Consider the following 21,624-nt stretch of genomic DNA (forward strand, 5'->3'; position numbering starts at 1 on the left):
AATATTTAGTGTGGTTGCCTCACAAATGATCTCCGCTCATGGAATTTGGCCTTTATGTATGATGTGTGCATGTTTACTACAGGACTAAATACACATCAGATATCAACCTTTGTTTTTTAGTTTGATTTACTTTATGTCTATTATTTTGTCCAACTTATGCAACTTGAAAATAAATCATCAAAATAAATAATGGCATCTTTTAGCACATGATGAAATAACCAGGCAGGCTGAGCTGCTCTCTCACTTTGCATAGCCAACAGATTGGACTGAGAGATGCTGTGAAAAGCCTTACAATCAATTTAGGCAGATTTGTTAGAGCGGTTATCTCTGTTAAAGGGATAGTTCACCCCCAAAATGCATGTGTCCTGTCTTCTGATAAGCTGCAGAACCATACATCAAATTTCTTCAGTTTGGTGGGTGAGACTTTCATTCATGGGCTCAGCCGCTTGGATGTTTCTTGATAATATGGGGAGAGTTGGTTTGGAGGGTGGGAAGTCTAATAACACTCATTGTTCGGGAAATATGAAAGTGCCGTCCTCTGCTGTGGTTCTCATCTGGGTCCCTCTTCTTCATAATGCTGGTCTCCATGATCATATCCCATGATCCATATCCAATTCCTAAATGTTCTGACTTGAAGGACCATGACATGTAGACATCTTTTTCCATGTTTTCCATGCGACCCACAAATAGACCCTCAGATGAGAGATAGCCTACCTATATCTACAGATAGGCCTACTTTTCTGTGTGTGTCAGGTAGCCTATCCCAAATCAAATGGAACCATTTGCGATTTGCGCACTCAGTCTGAAATCATAAATTAATAGGCCTACGAAGATTTTAAAATAGGGGTCCCAGAGATTTTTTTAAAGCATAAAGAGGGTTCTTTGCCTGATGAATGATGATACACCTGGGTCATGGCCTGGGTGGGTCATTTGAAAACCTAGGCTACCAACTAACTAGTTTTTGAGTTTTTGAGTTGAACTTGAAGCAGTGGGAACTCGCCGCACTTCAGTCGATATCGCGAGAGCAAAGCAAGCAAGCAGTTAGGCAGCGCTCCTGTCGGTCGGTGGTGGTGCGCTCCTCTTTCTCCCCTCTGGGCGATGATGCGATGCTGTTGCTACCGCCGCCGATTTGATTGACAGCCAGGAACATGTCGGTGTGTGGTGGTGCTGCTGCTGCTGCTGGTGGGAGCGAACCGGGATGCAGCCGCTGCTGGAACAACCACCACGGGAGACGCATGATCCTGATCCAACTCACACGCACACCATCATCACCACCTGCACCACCACTTCTGAAATGAACATCAGCACCAGGCCTTGTTTCAGCACCGCTCCGATCCGTGTGGTTCCGATGCGCTGAGCGTGAAGCAGAGCTCAGCTCTTTCTCTGTCTCTCTCCCCTTGTTTCTTTTTGACGGAGGAGACGGTGGTCCATGGATGCTGCTGCTGCTGCCGGGGCTTCCCGTTGTGCTCGTGCTGCCGCTCATGTTGTGTTTGACGTAGAGCTTACAATCAGAGACACCTTGGTGAAACGGCAGGGAACTGAACTGCGAGGACTGTTGTTGGCAATGGAGTCTCCTCTCTCCTCTCTTTCACTGACACTAGGCTCAAGTCTGCTTTATTATCACCATGATGAGCCTTAGAAATTATTGTTGCGCTTTTTTGCCCCCCATGGCGTTTCTTTTGCAGGTTGATTTATTTCGTGGAGGAGACCTGCTCCTCCAAGCTTCTTTTTCTGAACTGATTATTTATTGTTATTTTTAAGTGCAAATAGGCTACACACTGCACACACACACAAAAAAAGAGAAGAACATTAACGACCACACTGCTCGCAAACTATGGACGAGGAGATGACAAGAAGCGAAGAGCAGCATAGTTTGCAGAAAGCTTTGCAGCAGTGCGAGTTGGTGCAGAACATGATCGACATAAGCATCTCTAGTTTGGAGGGTTTACGGACCAAATGTGCCACATCCAACGACCTGACACAGAAAGAGATACGAACACTGGAGGTAAGAAAGAAGCAGTGAGCATCCTCTCTCTTTCATGCACAACGAAAACAAGGGTGAAAAAAATAAATAAATAAAAGGAAACTGAAGCATGCATCCAATTTGGCTATATAGCAGTGGTTTTCAACCAGTGGTCCGGGGACCACCAGTGGTGCTTGAAGCGATTTCTGGTGGTCCCCAGCTAAATGATGGAGAGTTGGTAACCAAATGGACCCTTAGGCTATATAGGTCTTTAACTTTAAGTCTTGATGGACCATTTGGTTTCATTTTACACTCAAGAGTTACATTTATTGCATTTAATACTTAGACTAATTTAAGTCTACACAATTTCAGTAAGAATTGTTATTTTGATCAACGTTTGCCTGTTATCTCTCCTATGGTACCAACACCAATACTACAAGGAATTGTGGACAACAAGAAAATATTAAAAGTTTTTTGGGTCTGAGAGGCTAACTCGAAACGGTGGTCCGCGGCTTAAATGCCGAATAAATAACGAATTAGTCTATGTGGGGCTGTCACGTCTGTCATGTATTTCTACGCAGGCCACCGTGCCTCATCAACGTCGTCTTTCTGTGTTCGTCAGGCTGTCAGCTGCCAGGAACGTGCTATACATTTTGTGTGTCGTATTACTGCTATCTGTTTAGTGCAGTGCAATAAATCAAGAAAGCCAAGGGCTGCAGTCAGTGTGCGCATTCTGCAGGTGGCTCGACCGACCGTCACTCTAGCCTAACGTGGGAAACGCCGAGGCCTATAACAACAGCAGCCTCACACACAACTGTCAAATCCTCATTCCTCAGTCAATGTAACTCAGAAAGTGTACAGAATGGACCGGGTCCATTTGGTTCCGTTTGTATTCGTCCTCCATAGGAGTTACACATGGATAAAGGACACATGTATGAGGATTTCCAATTCATTACCAAGCAATAATGTTTGATGCGCAGCCATCTGTCCTCACACACTGACTGCGTCCAGCAGGCCTGCCTGTTATGCAAGTGTAGATTATTGGGCTACTCCGAGTCCAAACGATTCACAAACATGAGGCTTTTAATATGCCCAGGGGTATTCCCTAAACGGTGATACGTTGCGTTACGTAATAGGCTAGTAACCATGGTGTACACTGGCGTTGTGGTAATCCTACCAAAACATCTCTCACTCAGAACTGTCATCTAGTCCCTGCTGTGAGGTGAAACAGGTGGCCCCCTATATGGACTAGAGGTCCCATGCCATCACGTCAGAGTCACACACACACACACACACACACACACACACACACACACACACACACACACACACACACACACACACACACACACACACAATTTGTGTAGCACAATAGAAACTTAGCAGGCCTAGTATTGAACAATCTGGGAACCAATTTGGTTTAAAATTAATCTTTTTTTTAATGCAAATATAGAAAGTCTGTACTTAGTGTAGTGACAAGGCAATTACTGTGAGGGATGTGCTGATAATTCATTGTGAGTTTGCTTTAGGCTAAGTTTGCTTGGCATGATTCTGCTCTGTCTTCTGTGTCATAGCACAGTACTTACATATAATTGATGACCGTCTATTGATTTTCCCCCATGAAATACTGCACCAATAAGTTGTGTTGCACTGTGTCTTATCTTATCTCGTGATGATCCTAACTTTACTTGAAGCTGCATGACAATGAGCTGAGGGGCAGCAGCAAAATAATCAATTATTTTAATAACAGAAAGTGTGAGTAAAGTAGGCCTAAAAAAAAAGTTAAACAACGCAATGCGATGTTTGAAGAGCAGCTTAACTATTTTTGCCCAACATTTTTGCACAAAATTGTAAAAAGAATAGGCACCATTTAGAGTAGTGAGTACTTATGAATATGTACCCCTTTTTCTCCCCAATGTACAGTAGGCATTATTCCAGTTCATTCCTCTCCACAAACGTGTGTCACTGCAGTGCCAGTGACAAATACAGTATCACCCTCCCCGATTTGAACAGCTAGATGCTTCAGTCGTGGGCAGATACGTTACCACTTTTTATTTGCCACCCAAGCGCCAATACCTAACTTTATCCTCGCTATATATCGTCATCCGCGAGAGTCTCAGAGTGCTGCTCCTTGACTTAGAAAGCTTTTTGGTTCGGACATCTGGTACGGATGCCTCCGGAGTGTCTCCCTGGTGGTGAGGTCCTCGCCGCACGCCCCACTGGGAAGAGACCCCCTAACAGACCAAGGACCAGGTGGGGGGATTATATCTCCACATTGTTCTGGGAACGCCTTGGGATCCCCCAGAAGGAAGTTGTTGGAACTGTTACCTCCGTTACCCGGATTCCGAAAAAGCGCTCGAAGATGGATGGATGGATGGATTCTCGCTATTGATAATTTACACAGTATTGCAGTGGGTTCAAAATGGCATAATCGCTGTCCATGGTGCTGAACTCTTAGGTTGAGTGTGTGTGTGTGTGTGTGTGTGTGTGTGTGTGTGTGTGTGTGTGTGTGTGTGTGTGCGTGCGTGCGTGCGTGCGTGCGTGCGTGCGTGCGTGCGTGCGTGCGTGCGTGCGTGCGTGCGTGCGTGCGTGCGTGCGTGTGTGCGTGCGTGCGAGTGTGTTTTTTAGTTCAAAGAAGAATAAGAAGGCTTTAGGTAGCGGTATTACCCACTGTAGGGTAGGCCAGAGAACAGTACAGGACTACAGGTACATTGCAGTAGTTGAGTTGAGAATGGATCTTAAGTTGTGAACGAAGGTCTCTGCATGGGCCAGCGATAACATTGGACGTATTTTGGCATTATTCTCTTAATGTGCTGGACTGGTCAAATTAGAGCACAGGATTTAAAATAACACAATGACATTTAACTGAGGGACTGCAGGTTAAGTTTCAAATGTGTACGCTTCTTCGCAAAGTAAAGCCCTGCTTCATCATACAAGGCTGTCGCACAACAGTAGTGAAAACAGCAGATCTACAAGCACACAACGCCTCGCACCGCGAGGCGTTGTGTGCTTGTATATCGGCTGTTTTCACAAGTTTAAATCATTTTTAAAATGATAAATACAATACTGGCTTTCAAGCAATTTCAAGGGGCACACTTGACCCTTCTCAGGGGCACACCAAAGGTCCCCAGGCACAGTGGTTGAGAAACACTGGCTTAGGGTAAGCTATTAGATATTAGATTAATGGAAAACCTTACTCTTTCAAAAGTACATGGACCCAGGCCAGGGGCGACGGACTACTACTAGGCCTACAGTATATTGTTGATGTCGAGCAGAAAGCTCTTATCTCCATATTCTAACTTGTGTTTTTTGTTTTCCTTTCTGTTAGAGTTGCTATAAGCAGTTTTCTGCTGACATAAGCAGGAAACATGCAATTGATTATTTTCATTTTTTAATTTAATTTTATTATATTCAGGCGGCTAACAATGCTCCCTAAAAAAAATCTAGTCTCTGTGGTGCCTTTAGGAGCCGCAGTCTGCCTCCAAAACTATTATTTTATCTGTAAGAAGCTCTGTCACTAGCAGCTCATTGGTGCATGAAGCAGCCGACCGGGGCTAAAAGGATTGACAGACAGGTCAACCAATCTGAACAAGAACAAGAGGCGGCCCTGATTGGTCTGCTTATTTGGCAGGCTATCATGTCTATCAACCAATGACAGAACTTCTCACAGATAAAAAATAATATTTTTGGAGGCAGATTGTGGCCCCAGGAAGTGTCACAGACACAACATTTCTTTAGGAAGCATGGTTAGCCGTCTGAATATAATAAAAAAATAAAAAAAAACAATCTGCTTATGTCAGCAGAAAACTGCTTATAACAACTTTAATGCCCTGTCTAAAGCTGAAAACTAGTTTCCCCTGAAGGAATTATAAATGGACAATTAGCAAAACTTTATGCTTTTCAGCTGATTTAAACTGGGCTGTTGTAGCTCAATGCAGAGAGTGGATGCCTACTAAACAGAATGTCAAGGGTTTGATTCCTGTCTCAGACCCTGAGTTGAGGTGTCCATGTATGCTCACTAATTGATCCTGTGAGTGCTGAATATGACCACCTTAGCTGGGTCATGCTGAAAAGCAGTTTACCTTGTTGGTAGCATAATGTACTGTATACACTAGTCTTCTTCATTATCATAAACAGTTCCCTGACATTCAGTATTGACCTGTGAAAACAAAATGGTAACGGTACAATATGTAGCTTATTTCATATTTTGTGGTATAAGGGCAACACTGACATCCACTGTCTGTCGGGGTTACACCTCTCCATTCCGAAACAATCAGAAAAGCGCCATATACATTTTAGATATTATTATTATTTTTATTAGATATTGTCACAAAGGGAAATGTAATGAATGAGCACAACATCAAGAATGAATTGGAGGAAGCAGTCCTCTAAATGAGACATTCCCAGGAACCTCTGTTAAAACAAAGGTCAGGAAAAGTGCACACTTGTTTACACACTGTGTAAATCAAGTTTTGATTTAATAACATGTAGCTTGTATGTTTTCACAGCATGTACTATCTGTGGAGGATGTTGTAAAGGTCAGGAGCATACAGAAGGCCTGCTTAATTCAGGATTAAAGCTGAAATGCATAACTTTTATCATAACTAACAATTATTGTTACAGTAGTTATGATGATCCCAGGTTGTTAAACAATCTGGGATTCAAACCTGAGCCCCTTGCGTGACGAAATGACGTGCTGTGAGCTTGTATATCTGCTATTTTTAAATAGCCATGGTAATAAATGTTTCTGGGGACCTCCTGTAACTCCTCCAAGGACCCCTGGACCACTGATCTGCATTTGTCAATATAGAACAGCAGGTAAATTAACTACAACCACCGTGGTTGTATTAGTAATTCTATTAAAATAATAATACATTTTCTTACTTTTATATTCACAAAAGAAAAGTTATGGATTGCACAATCCATGAGTCATGGATTACACAATGCACAATTTATAGATTGCCCGACACATCGCAATGTGTTGTGAGCTTGTAAATTGGCTAGTTTAGCTATATGTCAATAAAATAGGGCTTAAAAGTGAAGTTCACCATGCAAAGAATACTTATTGTCTATCAATTACACCCCCATAAAGCCTTTTTTTTATCCTTTATTTCTTTATTTATTTTATTATATATATTTATTTTATGCCATGATTTTGTAACCCATTTTTCACCCAGTGCACCTAATCCCCCGGCTCCACCGGGCGCGTCGAGTGCCGCGTCAACGTCAACGCTGGGAACGCTCCCGTTTTAATCAATGAAGGGTGCTCCACTGCCGACGTCAACGTCAGCGTCGGACGCTCAAATTCGCCCCGGTTCATTTTTTGACGCCGGCACGACGCCGTCATTTTGGTGGAGCCCTAGCCTTAGCTGTAATCCTGGGCGCTGATCTCCCTCTGCCAACCTGGGGAGAGCCCCGAACTGAGCTCATGCTTCCTTCAATGCATGAGGAGTGAGCGGGCTGCTTCTTATCACCTGACAGGAGGGAGTGAGGGTACCTACCCTAGGGGACACAGGGAGAACATGCAAACTCCACACAGAAAGGCCCGTTCGCCAACCCCACCTAGGGTATTGACACTGATGACCCAGAGGAGAGAACACGCCCCCACACCACAGCCCCTATACAGCGTCCCGGGACCTTCTAGCTGTGAGGCGACAGTGCTACCGACTGCGCCACTGTGCCCACCGTGCCCCCTACCATGTCTCCTCCTAAGGCAATAATAATTGGATGACTGGTAGAGTCTATCCAATAGGAGACTCTCAAGGAGTCTCCTGCAGCGAAATTATTGGCTCAGGAATGTGACAAAAACAAGACAAATCTCCATGAATTCAAGGCTTCATGATGAGTGTAATTGATAGAAAATAAGTCATTTGGGGGGGGGGGGGGGGGATTACTACTCCTTTCAGTGGTTAAGAGCTACTGGCGCAATTTGTCCTTCTAGACAGGAGAAAGTCACACTTTTAGATCCACCAAAGCTGTTAATTTAATGTGGTGGAACACCACCTGTAACACATTTGACGTCACCACAAAATGCTTGTAGCCAGGGTTCATCACCATGCCAGCTAGTGGTGGACATTTATGTCAAATTTATTTCTGCAGATATTATCAGAAACAGAGCTAGCCCTAAATGCATAAATGTATTGTACTACTAAGTGCCTCACCATTGGCGTTCCTTGAAGGTGGTCCAAATGGACCATTATAGGTCTGTAACTCGTGAGAGAGTGCAAATGGAACCAGATGGACCCATTTGGTTCCATTTGTACACTCTCAGAGTTATGGGCGTCCAACTGTAAATAGGTGACCAACGTTGTGGACTCTGAGACCACAGGTGACGAAGGGATATTTTTTAACACTGCTCTGAAATAAAACTCATATAGGTGTAAAACCTCAAACAAACAGTATGTTCAGAGTCCAGGGGTCTTCGCCATGCTGGCTTGTGGTGGACATTTTCGTCAAAATATTTTTTTTTGCCACAGACAGAAAATGAACGGACAATAGTGTTACCAGAAACACAACGACCACAATGACCATAACAGGTCTGCAACTCTGAGAGTGTACAAATGGAACCAATGGTTCAATTTGTACACTTTCAGAGTTGTGGTGCTTCTTGCAAATAAAACGTTTGAGTCTTCATCGCTGTCCACTCGGTGCCTCGCGGGTGTCTCTGCTATTTTGTTAGATACTATACTATGCAGATACGTATACTGTATATTGGTTACTTGTTCACATAATGTTCTTTTTTCTTAATTTTTATCCCACAATTTTGCAACCCATTTTTCACCCAGTGCCAATTATGTAATGTAATCCTGGGCGCTACACTGCCAACCTGGGATGAGCAACGGACTGAGCTCATGCTTCCTTCTATGCATGAGCAGACCAAGCTGCTTCTTTTCACCTGATGGGGGAGTTTCCCTGGTAGGACGTAGCGCGCGAAAGGAACACGTTATTCCAACCAGTTCCTTTTCCCTCCCATCAGGCGGTATAGAGACCAGGATTACTGCATGTTTTTGTGAGGGTACATTTTTACCCTAGGTGACATGGGGAGAACATGCAAACGCCACACAGAAAGGCCCTTTTGCCAACCCCACTTAGGGTATGGGCACTGATATGTGGAGGAGAGAACACCCCCCCAGCACCCACAGTGTCCCCAGCGGGAATTGAACCCAGGACCTTCTAGCTGTGACACCACTCACAGGCCTGGCATATATACTACAGTGGTTTTGGTGCGTCTTGCCATTCTCAGTGGTTTCATGTAGACACTTGCATTTCTTGAGACGATTCCGTCTGTACGGTAAACGTTTTGGAAACAACTCAGTGTATCGTCTTTGTGTATATGGGGCTTGAACCCCTGCCCCTCCCCATATGGGGCCTGAACCCCTGCCCCTCCCCATATGCAAAGGGAACATGGTCCGGTCCAATTAACCCATCAGTTCCTTCAGGAGATCTGAAGCAGCTGGTCTCACTTTCCTCAGCCAGCCAATCAACTCCAGCAGCACTCCTCCAAACTGGTAACTCAAAGAAAACCAAATCAAGTTAAATGAAAATGAAATGACTCCTGATGAAACAACCTGACCCTAACAAAGGTTAAGTAAATGTATGTACGCTCCAATCAGTAACCTTTCCATCAAACTTTAACCAGTTCTGAACTTCTGTGTGTAGGCATTTACGTTTGTAGTATAGGCTACTATGTAGTGCTGAAAATAAATAGGCAACTACATTAATAAACCCAAAAGGAGAAGTGTCCACCTTTGTTCTACTGACTTTGTGTGGCTACTGGTGTGGCCATCTCATGTGGCCACCACAGAACATCCGCTAAAATGCAGTTCAGTTCTAAATTCCTGAAGGGCTGATTTCCCTTGAAACAAAAGGCAGAGCACAAGGTGATCAAACTGCTCATAGCATGAATTGCTTCTGTCTGGGAAGACGCTGTTAACTCTCACAAGTGTGTAATATAATGCCCACACGTGGTGCGTCTTGATTCCCAGCAACTAGGGCTGTCACGATGATGAATGATTGTCACACAATTAATTGTCACACAGTGTGGTGGTGGAGGTGAACAGAGCCCAAATGGACTGAAACTCTGATTGTTTACAAAATGGAGCCGGTCCATTTGGTTCCATTTGTACACAATCCGAGTTATGGGGGTCTTTGAAAATAATAAGGTTTGAGAACAACTGTGGTGGACTCCTAATAGTGTCATACATATTCTGAAGAAAACCTGGAGACTGACAGGTCAAGGACAAGTCTTGCCACGGTTAAAATCCTGGCTCCTCCTGTCCACATGTCAAAGTGTCCTTGGGCAAGACACTGAACCCCACATATCCTCCCAACTATTGGAGTCCAATAGACCATATTCACATGGCGGCCATCTTGCCGTTAAGTTAATGAAATGCCACCCCGTTGCCACCCCGGTTTGGTTTTTCAATGCGGTGTTAGCTTGCCACAATTGGTGTGTGAATGTGGGAAGTGAGGACACTGGCGCGACTGCTTGCCACTTCACCTCTCAATGGAGGCCTATGAATGAACGCTTGCGCCAGCGTTTGAGTAGCCTACTTATATTTTGATGCCAATATTTTTGTACTTTTATCAAGTAAAGGTTGAGTACAGTCCTTTTACTTGTAAAGGGGTCATCGCTATGTTGGCTTGTTTTGCACATTTTTGTCACATAAAGAGATAACCCTGAATGACCATAACAGTTCCGTAATTCTGAGATTGTACAAATGGAAGGAACCAATGTTTGGAGTTATGGGGGTCCTTGAAAATAACCATAGTAGTTGGACTCCTAATGTGCCATATACAGTAGTGGCATAGTAAATCAGTGTCATACCTTTTCTGAAGAAAACCTGGACATTCAGTAATTGGGTCTTTGGATCAAAATAAGAACATTATAATTCTGGCGTGGAAAACCGAAAATCTAAAATTTGCCACAGACAAGGACACGTGTCCGCGTACAGACATATTAATGACCCCTGCTTGTAACCAAGTGTTTTTATATTGCGGTATCCGCTTTTACTCCCACTGTCCTTCCCCAGGGGAAGCTGGTGAAGTACTTCAGCCGTCAGCTGTCCTGTAAGTGCAGAGTGGCCTTAGAGGAGCGCAGTGCTGAGCTGGAGGACTTCCCTCGCCTTGGACACTGGTTCCGCATCGTCAACCTGAGGAAGGAGGTCACACAGGTAAGTGTACTGGTGCAACAGTTAATCAAACTGATAATCAAACTATGGATGGGACGATATGAACATTTCATGTCACGATTATTGTGACCAAAATAATAGCGATTTACGATATTATCGCGATAATCAAAATATCCCCAACAACGATTATTCTGGGGTGGAACGTTTGCCAAAAATAGCAGATCTACAAGCTCACAACGCGTCGCAACGCAACGCACGTGATTACGTGATCATACTACAGCATCACACAAAAGCATCAGAAGTAGCAGATATACAAGCTGGAAACGTGGTGAGAAGCAACGGGAGCGTGTCGCTGTTACTACATGTCATCTTTTCGACACCCGACTAACCTAAACCTAACCTCCGTGGAGTGAGTCGCTAACCCTCCGGTCGAAATGATGGTTGTTCAAAAGAGCACGATTTTCCCAGAAGCAACAAGTTTGCTTCTACTTTTGATGTTGTTGAGTTCGAATCCTCAAAAGTAACCGTTTTGGACATATGTGGTTTCCACACGACAGAGACATTTATACATTATATAGATTATTATCGGTATCTTTTGAATATTTCAGAAAATGTTTGAAAACCTTTGGATTGTATAAAATACTGGTTTCATTGGCCTATTGGGCCTGCATGTCTCCACAGACACCCCCACATTATGTGGGGAAGCTGTAAGTACTACCTGTAAGCACCTGAGACTAAAACAGTTTGTCTTATAACCATTACTGTTACTATCTATGTAAGATCAGGTGTTTTATGAGAACCCCACATTTTTCATTTAACCACGTGTCTTATATCATGTCTGACATATTCACTGTGTGAAAAGCTCTTGAGAAACCAGCGAGTTATGATGATTTTAATACCGGAGAGACCTCCTGCTTCAATAGACATACATGGGGCATACTGTACAAGCATCAAGAGGCAGGGCTCTCCACACAAAATACGATGTCCACGATTATAACTCATCTCTCCAATGAAGGGCAGTGGCCAATGAGGTATCATTTCTACATCTATATGTTTGTGCCCATAGAAACAGAAAGGTAGACGCCTCCTCCGGCTCTGGGATATCTGTCTGTCCCGCTGGCCTACCGGTCCGGGCGCATGTCACGTGGGCTCTTTTGCCTGGTGGCGTGTCGCGGCTTTGGGTCCTGATCCCGGCGGCCTTTGCTGCGTGTCACCCCATCTCTCTCCCCGTTTCCTGTCAGTCTACTGTCCTATCAATAAAGGCATTAATTCCCCCAAAACAGACACTCTTTTATATTGTGAATGATGTCAGTTCTATCACAGTAACCGACCATGTGTTGTGATTGGCTCTCCTAAATTAGTTTTTCAATATAGGCTATACATCATTAATATAAACCAATTATATTCAATCTAGGAAATGTTTTCATTATGATATCACAATAAATGTATATAGTTATATAATAAACATTCACAACCGGGAACTAGAAGTATGTCGTGTTTGCACTTCTCACTTAGCACGTGTGTGATATTTCATTATAGACCAAAGACAAGAAGAAGCTTCTACTTTTCTGAAGTGTCTTCGTCTTCTTTCGTGTATCATCATCCTTGATGATTGGTTGACAATATTTTATTTCTCAAGATTTCTTGTTACTTCGTCTTCGCCCCCTTGCTGACATCAGCTGTCCAGGATATGTAAAAAAGAATTTAAATGATAAAATGGTGTACAGAATTCAACAGCTTTGGCCGCTATGTGTAAAGGTAATATTCAGCTCGTATGAGTTTGAACAGTCTGAACAGTCTATCAAAGGCCGTACTATCCATTATGTCAACATAGCACGGACCAATCAAAGGCTGTGAGCGGTGCTAATATTTTCGTTAAACACGTTCAGAAACTAGCGAACCAATCGTAAGTCTCTGTGTCCATGAAGTACAAAATGATCATATGGTCCATGTGGAGTTACATACAGACAGAGGATCAGATGGACAGTCTTTTTAAACACTTGAGGTCCAAAGGAGAGACCTACCTTATGCCTCCCAAAAGGAGCTTCTTGTGGGTTATAAAACATGAGGGAGGAGTTTAGCTTATGTGAGCTACAGCCTGTATGTGTTTGTTACCTGGGACCTGTGACAATAACCACAATATGTGCAAATGTGATTACTATCTCAGATCAAAGGTAATATTCAGCTCGAATGAGTTTGAACAGCCTAACTGTTGAGCTGTCCCTTTTATTGTTTCCTATCGTCCCTCTCTGTTTTAGAATTCTCTTTTTTCTCCTGTCTGTCTGTTGGCTGTCCCTCTTTCTGTTGTTCTTGTTTTAAACCTTGTTTTCTCTTCTTCAGAAGGCCATACTGTCCATGACGTCAACATAGCACGGACCAATCGTGAACGCCGCAATTATTTTTGTTAAGCGCATTTTAAGCTTAAGTGAGCTATGTATTACCTAAAGGCTCTTTTCCACCGGCAGCGATAACTATGACGATAACGATTTAAAAAAGTGGGTTTTCAATTGAAGTGGATCGGCAGCATCCACCAAACACCGATAAAGACAACGATAGCCGACAACTACATCGTTAGGATCAACAACGATGTGGTTAAGATCACAGTGATATGGAACTGGGTCTCTGACAAACAGCTCGAGGTGCGCTCTGAGCGAGCGGCTGTTAATTAGCGCCTCTTCACATTGATGTCCGATAACTTTATCGGACATCAATGTCCGATAAAGTCATAATTATCGCTGTGATATTTTATGGCTATCGTCATCGTTATCGCTGCCGGTGGAAAAGGGCCTTAAGACCTATGACAATAACCACAATCGGTGCAAGTGTGGTTACAAAGACCGTGAACGGTGAAAATTTATTTGTTAAACGCCTTGTGAAACTAACCAATCGCAAGCCTGCGGCGTTCGATTGGTCTGTGCTGTTTGCTTAACACATGACATCATGATCAGAACAGATTTTGATTGGTCCGTGCTGACGTCATGGTTAACACAAATTGAAACATATTAGGAGCCAATGAGAGGCAGGTGGGGGCAGGTCTTTTCGTAACCCAGGGTGCATTCGGATATAGGAACTGAGGTCATTTTCTTTTGTCGTTCCTTTACTCAAATGCACCCGAGAAGTCCTGGAAAAGATGCGCTGTGATTGGCCAGTAGTCACTTTGAGTGGCAGCGTGCCTTCCGCCCTCCCGCTTTTACAGGTCGCTCCAGTGAACTGCAGTGGCAAATTAGGTATCTAGGTTTTTATATGCTATATACTGTATGTGCCTGCCTGTCTTCCAGGATATGAGCCCAGGTGAGGTGACCCTGGAGGGCCTGTTGGAGATGAGCGAGGAGCAGGTCTGCGAGGCGCTGCAGAAGTTCGGTGCCAGCGAGGAGGAGTGTGCTCGGCTCAACGCGTCGCTGTCCTGCCTCAGGAGGGCCCACCAGCTGGGTAGGCTAGCTGCAATGTTGGTTTTGACAGGAATCTTTTTTTTTAATTTAGTTTTAGTCATAGTCTTTTGAATAGAATTCATTTTGGTTGTTCACATTTTAGTCATCTGAAAAGTTTTAGTTTTTGTCAAATCTTTGACTAAATATCATAAGATTTTCTTATTTTTTTGGACAAAAATGGCTGGCCTTGATGGCGTCGTAATGCTTTATTTTACACTTCTATGCTTTAGAATAATAAGCTGCAACGTGGCATTAATCCATTTGGATGGAGCTCTGGATCCTTTACTCTTAGGGCCCTATTTTTGTCCATGCCTTAGCCCTTATACTTATTAACTCTTTTGTCATTTTTTACAATTTGGAAAATGTCTTTCAACACAGTAAAAAAAGGCAAAGAAGTTTAAGGATAAGGGGTAAGGCATGGATGAAACTATAGCTCTATATCTCCTCAGTCAACTGCACACCAAAATCTACCCCACTGGCGGACTTGATAAGAGTTTATGATGGAGGTCCTGCTGGACAACAATGGCACACATTTTTATAAGATGCTTAGAATCAGGATGTTGTTTCTTTAAAACATAAAAACAATGCGCCTGGGAAGGATTTTAAAAAACTTTTCTATTTAATATTTTATGAAATGTCTAATTTGTAAAACAAGAAATGTGGGCTTGAGATAAAGAGAAAGCTTCTTAGCTTGATAAAAGATGAAAAATTACTATTTATGTACAGATCTGAGATGGTTATCAGACCTTTATCCTTCCAACATGTAAAAGCTTGATCAGATTGAGACGGAATACAATTATGAGTCAAACAAAAAGGACAGTTTCCATATGGTTCAGGAACTGAAAGTACCCTTCTTATTTGTTTTAGGATTTATATTGAATTTTGCAAAACAAAACACCCGATGCACTGGATAGGGTAACTGCACTGCTTGCCTTAAAACAGGCTCGCCCCCACTTCTTTTCCGCCAATGTCACGCCGACACATGCTCTGTGGGGCGGTTCTTGTATTCTTCTTGTATTTGTTTGACTGAGGATAAGGTTAGAAATAAGTTTAGGTTTGGGCATCGCTTTACTGGATTAGGATTAGAGGGTATGCACCATATGCCACTCATCTAGACTGAGTAACAAAACATAAAGCAGCATGAAACATTGGAGTTTGGAAGAACTTGTTGGGAAACTCCTGCTGACTCCTCATGACTCCTCATGTCTCCTACTGACTCCTCATGTCTCCTACTGACTCCTCATGACTCCTGCTGACTCCTCATGTCTCCTACTGACTCCTCATGTCTCCTACTGACTCCTCATGACTCCTGCTGACTCCTCATGACTCCTGCTGACTCCTCATGACAATGACTCCTGCTGACTCCTCATGACTCCTACTGACTCCTCATGTCTCCTACTGACTCCTCATGACTCCTGCTGACTCCTCATGACTCCTGCTGACTCCTCATGTCTCCTGCTGACTCCTCATGACTCCTGCTGACTCCTCATGTCTCCTACTGACTCCTCATGACTCCTGCTGACTCCTCATGACTCCTGCTGACTCCTCATGTCTCCTACTGACTCCTCATGTCTCCTGCTGACTCCTCATGACTCCTGCTGACTCCTCATGTCTCCTACTGACTCCTCATGACTCCTACTGACTCCTCATGACTCCTACTGACTCCTCATGACTCCTACTGACTCCTACTGAATCCTGCTGACTCCCCATGACTCCTGCTGACTCCCCATGACTCCTACTGACTCCTCATGACTCCTACTGACTCCTCATGACTCCTACTGAATCCTCATGACTCCTGCTGACTCCTACTGAATCCTGCTGACTCCTGCTGACTCCTACTGAATCCTCATGACTCCTACTGACTCCTCATGACTCCTACTGACTCCTCATGTCTCCTAGTGACTCCTCATGTCTCCTACTGACTCCTCGGGACTCCTACTGACTCCTCATGACTCCTACTGACTCCTGCTGAATCCTCATGACTCCTCATGACTCCTACTGACTCCTCATGACTCCTACTGACTCCTCATGACTCCTGCTGACTCCTCATGACTCCTACTGAATCCTCATGACTCCTGCTGACTCCTACTGAATCCTGCTGACTCCTCATGACTCCTACTGACTCCTCATGACTCCTGCTGACTCCTCATGACTCCTACTGACTCCTCATGACTCCTACTGACTCCTCATGACTCCTACTGACTCCTCATGACTCCTGCTGACTCTGTTTTTGCCACTCTCTAGGCGTTCCCAGACTTCCCACATAACTTCTGGGTACGATGATGTCATGCCCGCGCATACCCTCTGTAAGGTTAGGTTTAACCGTTTAGGCATAGTTTACAGAGGTTACGTTTAGGAATACCAGGCGGAGAACGTTTTACTGTTCTGTCGGATATGCACCCGAGGCGACTGTGTTTTGGGGCGACCGTTGTTTTTAATTGATACTTGGTACTGTTTTGTCTGGTCCCACATTTGTGGGCCATCAGTCTTCAAACTGCAAGTAGTAATGGAAGAAGTACTTGCATGTTTTACTCAAGTAAAAGTATCAAAACTGCAATGATACTCTTTTGTTACAAGTACAAGTCCCACATTCAAAATGTACTTGAGTAAAAGTACAAAAGTTATCAGCATCACAATATACTTTAAGTACCAAATGTAAAAGTACTCATTGTGCAAAGTTCAAAATGTATTAAAATAAATATTTTGAAAATAGCCGATCTGCAAGCTTGTTGATTAGCTATTTTCAAATGGTCAAAATATATACAGTATAGGGCTTTTAGTGTATTTTGTAATGATAATCAAAATCTACAAAGCAACTAGTAACTAAAGTGTCATATAATTGTAATTTGTAGTGGAGTAAACGTACAGTATGTCCCTCTAAGATGTAGTGAAGTAGAAGTAAAAGTACATTTGTAAATAATGAAGAAGTTAAAAATACTGTACTTAAGTACATGTACTTACAGTAGTTTACATTACTTTCCACCACTGCTTAGATTCTGATTCAGACAGAGCAGTGAGAGTTGTCTGGCGAATGTCGCCCTCTATGGAACAGACTGTGAACTGTTGGAAGCTGACAACATCTCTGTAATGTCATTGATGTGTTCTTACATGGTTATTGATTCAATTAACAACATCTAAATAAGTGATGGGTCGCACTCAGAGTGACAAGAGTGAGTTCGTTTCTTTTATTTATTCTGTCATGTCTCTTCAAGAAAGGACAAACGCAATCCAGCCCACGTCATTGTGTAGAATTAGGGGTATCTGACTCCTTTTACAATAAGTTTATCTAATGATTTAATGAAGAAATGCAATCAACAATTACTGTAAGGTGGTAATTGGCACTTTTATGAATGACATTCATAATGGATGTAGGTTTATGAGAAGTATTAGGCCTATTGGGGAAATAAATCTAGATGAACTTTGACTCGATCGTCTATCTAGATATGTGCGTGCGTGCGCGTGTACGTGCGTGCGTGTGCGTGTGTGTGTGTGTGTGTGTGTGTGTGTGTGTGTGTGTGCCTCACAGTCAGGTGAGGCAGGGGACTGCGGAAGTAAATTAGCATCTTTGCTAATGTCCATTTTATGTGCATTGTCCTGTCTAAAAAAACAAGGTGACAGTCAGGTCTAATAAGAGGAATATTTCACAACAACAAACAACAAAAAGTGCATGGAAGAACAAAGCTTATCAAAGACAGCTGCTAGACCTGGGATGCATTATACATTATTACTTACAGTATTACATTATTTCACATTAATACATTATTACATTATTACATTATTTTATGCTTTAGCTATTACAAATAGCAGATGTACAAGCTCACAGCACAGTGCCGCGCTGCAAGCTTGTAGATCTGACTTTTTTATATCGTGACATTTTTTGACCAGATTCTATAAATGTCTTCTAAATCAGTGGTTCTCAAACGTTGTTTTGCCATTTTTGGGGGTGAACCATCTATTTAACACTTAATTGATAGGCCATTTAATTAGAATTCAAGAACTTGACCATGCAGTAAAATGTGCTCATGAATTGCCTGCAAATTGCTGTTTGGGGGTAAATGGGATACCCACGGCTGTCACAATACATGACATTTTATTTGATGATTTATTGTGCAATAAAAATCGCAATAAATAATTGCGATTTATTATTATTATTATATATTTTTTTGCATTGAACATTGGAACATAAATAAACATGACATTTCAGTTTACCTTTAAATTAGACTTTGAGAGAGAGGGGAAAGAAGCACAGGGCAAAGCTTATTACTGAAATACACCAAGCAATGACTGATAACGACTGCTACCAGTAATCATAATAAATAATGTACAATGGCCAAAACAGCTATAAACTCGATGATTTTGTAATTTCATTTTGTATGTGGAAATGTTTTGCCCTAAATGTCCAAAATACAATCACCAGTTTGAAAGTGGTTAAAAGAGCACAACATGGAGGGGGAAATAATGGTGGAATAATGAATTGTGACCGGCTTGACAAACTGCATGAGGGAGTGAATGCATGTTTGAACAATGAGTCAGTCAGTCAGTCAGTCAGTCAGTTAGTCAGTCAGTCAGTCAGCCAATACTATTTTCTTTATAATGGCAGATTTACAAGCTCAAGTTGATATTTACTTGAAAAAAGTAGATTTAGTTTCATTAATATATTGTAGTAAATGCAGTCTAAAGATGCAGATATACAGTAGTATACAAGCTCAATTTTTGAGGTTGGTAAGGATTAATTGATTTAGTTCCATTACTTGGCAGTAGGGGGAGACACAGACTGCATGTTTCTTCCAGACTTTTCAACTACTGTACCAACATTCTGTAATGCTGCAACCTAACCTAGTGGGGGCAGTATGCCTTTACCTAACTCCTGTTGCTATTAGGTTTGATAACAGCATCCTTTTGTAAACAGGTTTGGTAACTCCTCTAATGACAGCATATCGTTTGTCCTCTATTTCACATGAAAAGGCTCCCTGGAATACTTGAGGAAATGAGCTTGTTGATGACTTGTTTGTCTTTGTAATGCACCAAAGAAGCTATTACTGTTGCTGGTAAAGGTTTTAGCCTCAGGTACCAGTGCATTGCCTTTAGTTTTCTTTTTTTAGTTTTTTTTCTTCCTATTTTCTTTTACTAATTTTCAGATAACTCTTACAGATAATGATTCTTCTTTGTTCTTCTTGGTGATATATTTCCTGCAGTGATGCAGATACTGATTTATTTGAGTATCTGCAATTTGTATTTGTATTTGTATTTTTGGATAGGCTACTTTACATTTCAAACTCCACTTTTTACTTTATGAATGAACCACTTAAGCCCCACTTCAATATAGTGAAAATGTATTAATGGTTTAACTATTTATAAAAGCACTCTTACAGAGATTTTTTTCTTTGTGGAATATTTCCTGTTACGGTCGCAGTTATTATGAAAAGCTCCACCGGCTGTCCGTCATTCAGTCAGTCAGTCAGTCAGTCAGTCAGTCAGTCAGTCAGTCAGTCAGTCAGTCAGTCAGTCTGTCCGTCACGGCACACTTTTGCCCTACTCTTATCTTGGGCACGGTTGCCCCTAACCATGCCAAACTTTGCACACACACTCCTTGGCTGGCAAACCACAACCTCCACCCCTCATTTCTCACATGCCCCCCCCCCCCCCCCCCCCCCCAACAAATAGCCAAAATAGTTGGCTATTAAGCGATGTGCTGAGAGCTTGTAGATCCACTATTTTTGCTATTTTAGAAACAATTTCTTTTTTGCCACCCCCTATGTCTTTCTAAAATAACGCCTCTGCAGTCAGACAGGCAAGCAGGCAGGAGGATAGGCAGTCAGACAGACAGACAGACAGACAGACAGACAGGCATCCCCAGGTGGTGCCCGTCAGACTGTCTCAGCCGCCCATGCCCATGGGTCCAGCTGGGCCTGCCTGAAAGGCATGCTGGGAAATGGCCATGGCCAATGCTGAGAGAGGGAGAGAGGGAGAGGGAGGGAGAGGGGGAGGGTTGAATTGAGAGAGAGAGGGAGAGGGAGAGGGGGAGGGAGAGGGAGAGGGAGAGGGAGAGAGAGAGAGAGAGAGAGAGAGAGAGAGAGAGAGAGAGAGAGAGAGAGAGAGAGAGTTCTGACAAGTTGGTGTCATGCAGGCACTCTGAAGCAGTGTTGATTTTGACAGCAACATTTTGATTTAGTTTGAGTCATATTTCAGTCGTCTGAAAAGTTTTAGTCAAAGCTTTAGTCGACTAAATCTACAGTTTATTTTGTTGACTAAAACGTCGGTGCCTTGATGCCGTCGTGAAGCCTGATTTTACAATGTTACATACCGGAAACAGGCGATCTACAAGCTCACAACGCGTCATGCCGCAACGCGTTGTGAGCTTGTAGATCTGCTATTTTCAGAGTGCATTACACGAGCGCAACCAAGCATAAAAGGACTTGTCTTTTAGTTCTACTGGATCTCTTCTCCACTAGTCCCTCCCATTTTAGTCTAGTATTTATTTGTTGACTAAATTATTGATATTGACGATAATTTTTGTCTTATTTTCACAAAATCAACACTGCTCTGGAGAATGATGATGTGAGAAGAATGTCTGTTTCATTCTCTTTCAGGGCTGGGAAATTAACCGAAAGACATAAAGTATATCGAAAACCATATTTAGAACCATTAACGGCCTTAACATGACTCGTGTAGATTAACCGAATAACCGAGAAGTCGCATTTGTGGCATCGTTGGCTCTCATGCATCGCATTGTTGTGTGATCTGTTGTAGATCAGCTAATTTCGCTGTCAGACGCTGTTGTAGCATATACAACAGCTATATAATGACGATAATTCAGCCATAACGTTTTCTATGGATTTATAATTCATCTTGCAAACGAGTTTGGGGGGAATCTTGTTGTTTTCAGCGAGTCATATGACGAAATTAGGCTTCACTGTCGATGCTTCCATTTGTCTCTTTTGATCAGGTCACCGTTTCTCTCTCTCTCTCTCTTTCTCTCTCTCTTTCCATCTCTGTCCTGCTCTCTCCACCTCTTTTTGTCTCTTTGGAGGCAGTCTTGCTGTGGCGGACCTCCTAATGGGCTCTCTGAGAGCCACTTGCCAGCCCGGAGTGAACAGGGGTG

At 42.9% G+C, this 21,624-nt stretch overlaps 1 protein-coding gene across 1 annotated transcript in view; it reads left to right on the top strand.

Annotated features, from left to right (window-relative positions):
* Nucleotides 1-1,834: 1,834 nt before the first annotated feature.
* Nucleotides 1,835-21,624, top strand: part of ksr2 (kinase suppressor of ras 2) — a gene marked incomplete at both ends in the record, with an annotated part of 123,331 nt that continues 103,541 nt past the window's right edge. The window contains 3 exons of the mRNA XM_080738050.1: nucleotides 1,835-2,005; nucleotides 10,996-11,136; nucleotides 14,373-14,523. Of these exons, the coding sequence (XP_080594176.1) occupies nucleotides 1,835-2,005; nucleotides 10,996-11,136; nucleotides 14,373-14,523 (463 nt within the window). The remainder of the gene's footprint in view (nucleotides 2,006-10,995; nucleotides 11,137-14,372; nucleotides 14,524-21,624) is intronic.

This window comes from Nannobrachium achirus (assembly GCF_963921795.1).
Source record: "Nannobrachium achirus genome assembly, chromosome: 12".
Classification (NCBI taxonomy): Eukaryota; Metazoa; Chordata; class Actinopteri; order Myctophiformes; family Myctophidae; genus Nannobrachium; species Nannobrachium achirus.